The following is an 8948-nucleotide window of genomic DNA, read 5'->3' as shown; positions in this document are numbered from 1 at the left end:
GCCGCTTCTACCCCGTGACCTAGTTCTTTCGGTCATGACCCATCCTTCATGACCATAAGTGAGGGTAGGACGAAGGTTTGGCGCATACACCACGAGGCACCCTCCCTGATCCTTGCAAGAGTAAATAGCTGGTCTGTTGTTCCACGACCAGGACGAAATCCGCATCGTTGCTCTTCAATTTGTGGTTCAACTATCGGCTGAACCTTCCTTTCCAGCACCTTGCAGCAGGCGAGCATTCAGGGTTTGTTATGGATTTATTTTTATTCGCTTCGTCAGTCGGGCAAGTGGATCTGATACCTACTCGCGCAAGGTATATTTTGTACTTCAATAACAGTTATCAAACAACAACAAAGACTGAAGTGAATAGTCACATTTCATCTTTATTTAAGTAAATTATATGTTTGTCATAGATGCAAAGCAACAAACATTCATCATCTTCTTCTGATAAAGCAAAGCGTTTAACTTTTGCATCAAATCATGTTTCTGATAAGCCCTGCATGTGCTTACACTGTTGCACATAGACTCACTATCCTCCAACCTCTTGCATGTGTGTGTTTGTGTGTGCAATACTTTCTCAGGTAGTTAGACTGAACTAAAAGCAGAGAGATCAATTCTCTAGAGTCAAATGGCACCGGGCTTGGACAGCCCCCCCCCCCCCCCCCTCCCACCCCAAAGCGACCAAACGGCGAGGTGATTGATAACACCCCCTCCATTACCCTCAGCACACAGAATGGACGTCAAGTTGAAGGTTGATGGAGAACGAGCACTGTGTGAGGTGCTGCGCGCCATCATAGAGATTAGAGTTTAGTCTTCAAACATCGCCCCCCCCCCTCCACCTTTACCCTCCTGCCTTTGTATCCTTCAGGTATCCCTCTTCTACTGCTGGATTGCTATTTTCACAGCAGGGCTGTGCTGAATCTCCTGTAAAAGTCAGGTATAGAGACTCTTCTACTCCAGTCGTGAGTGATTTATGGAGTGCTGGTGCTGTGGTACAACAATACTTTCTTTGAGTTACATCAAAGTTTTCAAGTTGTCAGAGAAAACCCACACAGGAGAGAGGCGTTCCACACTTGTACCTGGTCGAAACTATCTTTTAAGTTAAGAGCTGCAGTGATTTGAGATCGAGGGCATCAAAGCTCTGCCAATGTTTTATAAATGGACCTGTATAACTCAAACTCTGACAAGTCTGTTGTGTACGAAGCAGATTTTAATTTATGCACAGTAACACAAGCAAACTTAAAAAGAGTTAGTTGCAACTGAACTATTGAACAACCTTATATTTGGTTGCACATTTGTAACAGAAATATCTCAACTTGATGAATGGAATTCATCTCAAAGAAGGGCCCTCCAGCTGGGGTTCAGGAGAGAAGCCTTTGCTATGCTCCATCTGTACAGTAATGGACTCACAAATTAAGTATTTAATGCAGAAGCCAAAGGAATAGCAAACACTATCAAAATTCAAAAACATCATTTTTTTTGTTTTACAAAAAATATAAAAAGTATGGTGACACAAGACTGAACATGATGAAGGCTGATATGAATACTACTGATTACTTGTCAGAATGCACAGTAACCTTTTCTTTCTTTTCAAAAGGAAATGTTTTATTCTTTAAACACTTAAGACATTGAATAAATGTATTTAGAAAATCTACCGACAAAGGCTTCAAACTTAACATTCTGTACAAAACGGATGTACCCTTTTTTTTTTTTTTTTTAAAGCAAACAAATTACAAAAAAAAGGGAAAGCAAAAGAAATGGTACGCTAATAACTGCTAGCTGCTAGAGCGTTTGACAAAATAAGTAGACAAACTTGACCAGACTTAAAATATCTACATCCTGGATTTCGGACTCAGGTGGGCATTGATCCATCTGCAGAATGCTGCAGCAGTAAATGGTAATAGCCATCAGACATCAGCACAGTCTTTGTTTCATGACTTACCAAACCAGTCCCCAATTAAAGAAAAGCAAAACATTAAATGCTGCTTGCGAGTCTCCAAAACCCTGGAATGCAATCAACCATGCAAAAAAAACAAAAACCAAACAGAACGTCAGAGGAAACACATCAGATGAAGTCATGCAAAGCGGTTTTGTGGTTATTTCCCATCATTACAAATACAGGTCTGTTTTAGAGGCGTCACAGAAAAGTTTAAGGGGGATCATATCTCCCAGTCTCTTTGAGTTGAGTTATATTTTTCCCTTTTTTGTCCACATTGGGAATTCCAGTTGTCAGTTTCTCGGGCAGAGAGGCAAGGCAAGTTATCCCACAGAATTTGAACTTTCCGAGTGTACCCCAAGGCACCTGAGAGAAAGTGGGCATTTCACTCTGTTGGCAACACTGCGTGTCTTGCGTTTTCACTACATACCAGTCTTTAGAGTGGGAATATCCCCCGCATGGTGTCACGAATCTCAATACAAAGCACAAAAAAAAGAAGAATACGGTCAAAATGGATGATCGGGATGGTTTCCTAGCTATGGTGTGGTGTCTGAACTGCCAAATAGAGGCTTAATAGTCATCATAGGTGTTGAGGTCGGTGAAGTATGCGTTGGTATAGGTCTTCCCGGCAAGCTGTGGGTTGAAGTACTTATTTCTTTCCTCCAGAATCAGATTGTTTTTGTTGAAGGCCTGTGGAAGAAAAAAAAAAAAAGCAGGAGTCAGTATGGATTAAAGGGCTGTTCAGCCCTGATAGCAAGGTAAAAGTAAATCCATTTAGCCCAGAAAATAAAAAAAAAAGGAGCAACACAAATCAATGGGAGGCCGCTCAGTGAATGAAACAAACATTTCACAGAGGAAGGTCAAAGCGTTTGCAAACAGCCTGGAAAAATGATGTTTGTTTGATGCATGTGCGTATGTCCACCTCTGTCATCTCTAATACCCAGCATCAGCAGTTTTTATGGCTCTCCAGTTGTTGGTCCTTTAGGACAATCCAAGCCATAACAATTGATCAAGAGTGAGTCCCTTTCTGTTAAACAATAAGAAAGAGCCTCGGGGGTATCTTCCCTGTCCCCACGTGACGGAGTAAACATGGAATGAGCTTCTGATGTGGTGCTCAATACAGCATCAGCAATTTGCCAAATGGATCCGTTCAGAGGCAGTCTGTGAGTGTGTGTGTGTGCGCTCCGGGTCCCTTGGGGCGGTGTAATTGAACACTTGATGATGCTGCATTTGCCGTTGATGGATGTTTCCAACCGACACCGATGGGGGAACGAGTGTGCTGGACAAAAGAAATATATAAAATAACCTCATATTTTTGCTCGCTTCCCGTTATGTGATTTGCACACAGAGGGAATGTAATCAACACCACTGCAGCTCCGACGATGGTGATGTGTCTCTGCGGGTGGCCCCCGCGGCTGCGTTTAAACAGCTGTGCTTACGATGCTTATTAGCATGATCTACTTTGTCCTACCGCTTTTAAACCTCTTTAATTGGCCGAAGAGTGATTGCAATTTTGGTGCAGTAAACAGAATTGATCAAGGAAGTGACATTAGTGATAGAGGTAACAGAGGAGCATAGTAAACAACATAAAAATGGATTTTCTTTGTCAACATCAAGTAAAAACAGAGGGCGAGAAACACGAACGACGAACATGAAAAAAAAAAGAAACATGCAAATGGGGGGACTTGAGAAACACAGGAAGGATACACTGCCTTCTCACATTCTGAGTGGGGGAAAGGTTTGGGGGGGGGGTTGTGACGGAGGGATGAAGGGGTCTGAGGAGAAAAAGAGAAACTAGAGTCTGTACTCCAACCTGCCAAACACAGGAAGTGCCACAGGAAGTGGAAGGGCAGGGCGCGGTGGGGAGGAGGAAGTAGTAGTGGTGGTTGGGATCAAAGAGTTGTTGAGGAGGGGAGGGGAGGGTATCGAGAGACGTGATGTTGTAGAGGTTAGTAGAAAATCTCCAGGCCACGCATTGACACCCCCATGTTAGCAGAGAGGGGCTGGTGCATGGCTGGGTCGTCCAGTGGCAAGAGTACCGATACGTCTGGCTGCAAGGAGAGGAATGGGCAAGAATCATCCTCAAAGAAACCCCGAGGCCATATTCTGCCTCCACAGTCTACAACATGTAGCTGTACATCGTACTTCAGCTACTGGAAATACACAACAAAAAGTCAGGACTCATAAACATTCAAGATTCAAGCCCAATACTTGTGATTTGGTATCAGGCGTTTATCATTTCTTTCTTAAATGAAGCTCCAAGAATGTTCAGTTTTGCACACTTGATTGTTGTGAATATTTACAGGAACGACAAAAATGGTTTAGGCTTAGCGAGTCAGGGTTAGAAGTAGAATGTGCTTTCTGAAAAAGAGACAGTGATTTTGTTTTTCATCGCAGTCTGTCTTTATTTATATTCGCCTGTATTTGCAATTGCACCAACTGAATTATGCTCCATGCGTCTGACTCTAATTGTATGACAGATGAACGCTCCTCACACCTTTATTCCGCAATGACATTATATTCAGAGATGTTTGCCTGGAGCTAAAGGATCTGTTCTCACTTTGTGACACTTTCATATATGATAAGTAGATTTTGCGAATGGAGATTCAGGCATTCACTTAGTTTATAACGCGTGTCTAAATTTGAAGACTTCCTCTGACAGGATCTAACACAAGCAAATAAAAACCTGCCAAAAATGGCAGATTTATGAGCACTGCAATAAAACCAAATTCTGATACCGAGCCGTTTCAATGTAAAACTTTACAGAATACCAATTTATGCCTTAAACGCCGACCCTGAGCCACCACTGTATGGCTTCGCATTTCCCTTCATGTTGAAGAGGAGGCTGAAGCAAAGTGAAATAGCTTGGAGCGTTCAACGTTTTTACTTTACACATTATATATATATATATATATATATATATATATATATATATATATAATGTGTGTGTGTGTGTGTGTGTGTGTGTGTGTGTGTGTAAAAGTTTACCATGAGAAACGTCTTGAATAAATAACGGAAGGCCCTTGCAGAGGTGAACGATATGTGTGGACATTGTCTTTTTGGGCTCTACAAGGGACCAGAGTAACAAAGCTAACAAATAACTATGTACAGGATGTTTAGAGCAGTCGTGGTCTTTGGAAAAAAAAGCAGTTGATTCCGAGACAAACATTTAAAAAGTGGTCTGAGACCTGCAATTATGGATGCGATAGTTACACAAAGAACCCTAGCTATGCAGGATTACCTCCGCGCCCACCGATTTAGTGTGTTTTGAGAAAGCAGCGTATGACCACTGACACAGAACAAAGTCACACACGGAGACACACAGCAGAGGAGCACACGGGGGAGAAGACGTACCCACACCCGTCTGTCTGTTAGAGCGTCACTGCGACGGTGACAGTCATGCAGTAAGAAGTGTATTTAATCACAACTGACACCGGAGGATGGGGGCGTGAGAGCGTGACATCCATCGATTTTTGATTATTTTTTTTTTATGGTCAAACCCGCGAGGAAATGTTACAGCGTTAAACTGCCGCCTCGCGTCTACGCATCTGGACGCCGGTCAAGTGTCACCCGCAATGAAACCCAGCGCCAACCTGTGCACAGACCTTGATGGCTTCCACCGAGTCGTATTTGTCCAGTTTGTTGATGTGGTTGGTGATGCTGGTGTTGAGCGGCGCCGCTGAAATGGGGTGGATGACCGTGGCCTCGTGGGACTGCCGCTGGTAGCGCTGGCAATACGAGTACACCAGCAGGGTGGCCAGGCAGCCGAGGATCGAGCTGCTGAGGCCGACGGCGATCATGTGGAAGAGGTTGAAGTCTGGCAGAGGGAGGAGCAGGATGCAGGTAATTCTCAGTTAGTTCACACAGGTGGAAGCAGTAATCGTGGCTGCAATTCAAATGGTGTCGATGGTGTGTCCTGCACCACAGGAGGCACTTGAGTCTCTATCTGTTGTATTGTTCATACTTTGTGCGACTGTGTGGGACTGTATGGCGGATGTGTGCGCAGTTTGTATCTACCATTCACATGCAACCTTTACTTGGATATTGACTATATCAGCTCTATTTACACTGCTGTTCTCATCTTTAATTACTTCTGATGCCAGTGCATGTTGCCAGGATAAACTGAAAAGAACAGAGTATATTTATATATTCAAAAGAATAAATAGTGTAAATGATATTCTGATTTATTTAGCAATTTGGGAACATTTCACTAAAATGGCAGTCTAATACATATGTTTTTGTGTTTTCCTTAAAATGTTGTTTTCTTCTTTCTTGGAGTGAATCATATTTAAGAAGTAAAGTGCATCTATCTTATTGTCGTCGACATGTAAAAGGCCTGGTGTGAAAAACACACACACACACACTTCAATTACCTCCACAGAGCTTCTCCTCCTGACTGGAGCGTGCAATCGAGACTTCTGACAAAGGCAAAAAAGCAGCAAAAAGCAGCAGAATTAGGGTTAAACACAATGTACACTACACATAGAGCCCTGTTAGCATGACAAATTGTACCTTTGAAGGTTGAGTGTGGAAATGAAAGCTGTACCCAATATGGAGCAGATTATCGCAAAAACCCCGAAAAGCTAATCAAGGCTGTGGCACCTGGAGTGGTTTATGAAAAGTATCAGCTCTCATTAAAGGAAATGAAGTACAAGACGTATCTAATGAACCTTAATGGACTACCTTTCCCATTAAAGGGGATGGATGATAAGGTATAATGTCAAATGGGTAATTCTATAAAGACCTGTGGAGGCTTTTCATAATTATTATATCCCCGCTAATTAATACCGAAAGGTTACACGTTTTTGTTTTAATCAAATGTTTATTCTGAAGCCACAACTAATGATAATGTTTAATAATGAAGAGTCTTAAGCCACAAAAATATGATTTTTTCCAGAATATTAATAACCATTTTATAGCATTTCCAGTGTTGGCAGTGATCCGATTTTAATTTCATAATCATCTTTTGGATGAAACCGCTACTGGCTGTCAATAAGGAGATGCCAGTCCAAGATTATATATCGATGTTAATGGTTTGTGTGTATGTTTTTTTTAGAAGGACTTTGTGAACTTTTAGTTTTTCAGAATGTTTTTTTAAAGAATTGTTCAACAGACCTTTTTCTGCAGCTGTACGCTGAACATTGATTTAATTTTTTTCTTTTTTTACTTTGGAATTCCTTTTTTATTTCAGCCTCCCCTCTGAATATTTATTATATCTTGAAAAGTAGATCAAATAGTTACAAAAAAAGATGGCTTTCATGTGGCCAACAGATCAAAGAGGTGCTCTCTACGTGGAAACTATTATAACTGATGTTTATTTAAAAAAAAATGCAACACAAGCCATGCTAATTAGGTGTAGCTGGTTTAATATCTAGTGAATATGGGCAGATTAGCAAAAGTAATCCGGTCAAGGTTTACTCAATTTTCTGGAGTTGATCTTGTCTCGTCTTACCATTTATAACAAAAGGAGTTACTGCATAAACTGTTAACAGAAAAAAATCTAAATGTTTAACTCTACAATGATGTATTAGATAATACAAAAGAGCTAAATGATCACAGAATAAGTCTAAAAAAAACCATGAAAGACCAAGTACAGATAACTACACACAGGAGCCATTTCCCCCATCTGACAAAAACATAAAACTGCTTGTGTAAGTGGTTTTAACTTGGCTCGACAAGACTCCCACACTCGTAATGAAACTAATATAGCGGCGGAGTTAGTGGGGAGACTGTCCTTACGTGTAGCACCCGGGTTCACGCCTCCGTGTAATAATCACCTGCCGCATTTAGGAGTCCTTGAGCGGGAGACACTATCACTACCTTTCCCCAAAGTGCTGCCCTGCTGCTGAACCTGACCTGCGACCTGATACCAGTCCCTTAGAGGGATCACTTATGTATTCCATTATCACGGGATTCTTGGAAAGGCACTGAATTACCGCTGAGGGCATATGGTAGTGGGTGATGGAGTAGGAGTGTGTGTGTGTGTGTGTGTGTGTGCGCGCTCAAAGCTGTGCATTAAGTCATGCACGAGTGGCCAAGACATTTCAGAAGAGAAGCAGCGTTTTCCCGGACACGTAGACAGCTTCATACGCGTGTGTGTGTGTGTGTGTGTGAGAGAGAGATCACCTGGTATAAAATTGGAGTCAGGGGAGCACGGCCTGTTCTCGCTGTTGTTTCCGGAGCACTGGTTGCCGGTGGGAAACAGGACGTCGCAGTGACGCACGCGCATCTGGGCGCCGTTGGAGTCACAGTGGGACCACGCCGACCAGCTGGACCAGCTCTCTGGGAATGGCATTGACAGTTTATCTCACAGCCTGTGAAGTGTGTGTCCATATGTAAGGAGTGGCCTGACCCCCCCTCAGCTGCATTTTAGTCACGCATGAGACCAAAGAAAATAAGAGATTGGACCTGTGATGGATTGGTGGCCGGGTCAAGGCCCAAAGCTACTTATCACTTAGGTGTGTGTGTGTGTTTACCTGGACAGGATTGTGTGTTGCACAGTGCCTCTTCAGTGTGAAGGCCTAGACAGATGTCCCCTCCGTGAGCTGGCGGGGGGTTGCTGCAGGTGCGCGTCCTCATGTAGTGTCCCCCTCCACACGTCACAGAGCACTTGGACCATGAAGACCAGCACGACCAGCTGCCGTCCACTAAATCAAGGATATCAGGGTCATTTTCTTTAAACTATTGCTCACAAAACTGAATGATTCTTAAAAAAAACAAAAAAGCTCCATTACGGCTGCAGGAAACAGGTCAGTAGATTTCAAAGTTTCTTGTTTTTCTGGGAGAATTCTCCCCATAATGTGTGCTTTTGTGTTTTCTAAAATGTATGTTCCAGGTCATTTGAAAAGACAATTTCCTCTGAACACCGAGTGATGAGTGGAAGTCATTCCAAGCCATTTCCAACTGCGATGCGTGACGCAGGAATACGAAGCCATTTGGAGATGCGTGTGCGCGTAAGTGTTTTTGAAATGACAGGAAGTGTGCTTCAACCAGCTGTTACGCCGAGCGCCTGACC

General features: G+C 42.8%; 1 protein-coding gene across 2 annotated transcripts in view; it reads right to left on the bottom strand.

The window, feature by feature from the left end:
* Nucleotides 1-360: 360 nt before the first annotated feature.
* sema5a (sema domain, seven thrombospondin repeats (type 1 and type 1-like), transmembrane domain (TM) and short cytoplasmic domain, (semaphorin) 5A) overlaps nucleotides 361-8948 on the bottom strand; it is a 95324-nt gene continuing 86736 nt past the window's right edge. Inside the window, exons 18-23 of one of the 2 annotated variants that reach the window (XR_005114534.2) lie at nucleotides 8410-8580; nucleotides 8060-8215; nucleotides 6307-6351; nucleotides 5539-5750; nucleotides 3747-3984; nucleotides 2491-2623 (exon numbers count right to left, since the gene is read on the bottom strand). Coding sequence is in view for 1 of the 2 variants with exons in the window: in XM_037455904.2 (XP_037311801.2) it covers nucleotides 2504-2623; nucleotides 5539-5750; nucleotides 6307-6351; nucleotides 8060-8215; nucleotides 8410-8580 (704 nt within the window). In the remaining variant the exon portion in view is untranslated. Of the gene's footprint in view, nucleotides 2624-3746; nucleotides 3985-5538; nucleotides 5751-6306; nucleotides 6352-8059; nucleotides 8216-8409; nucleotides 8581-8948 lie in introns of both variants that reach the window. The other variant, XM_037455904.2, reaches the window with a different exon arrangement.

The sequence above is a fragment of the Pungitius pungitius genome, chromosome 19 (assembly GCF_949316345.1).
Source record: "Pungitius pungitius chromosome 19, fPunPun2.1, whole genome shotgun sequence".
In the NCBI taxonomy this organism is placed as follows: Eukaryota; Metazoa; Chordata; class Actinopteri; order Perciformes; family Gasterosteidae; genus Pungitius; species Pungitius pungitius.
This window is presented reverse-complemented; position numbering and strand designations above follow the sequence as displayed.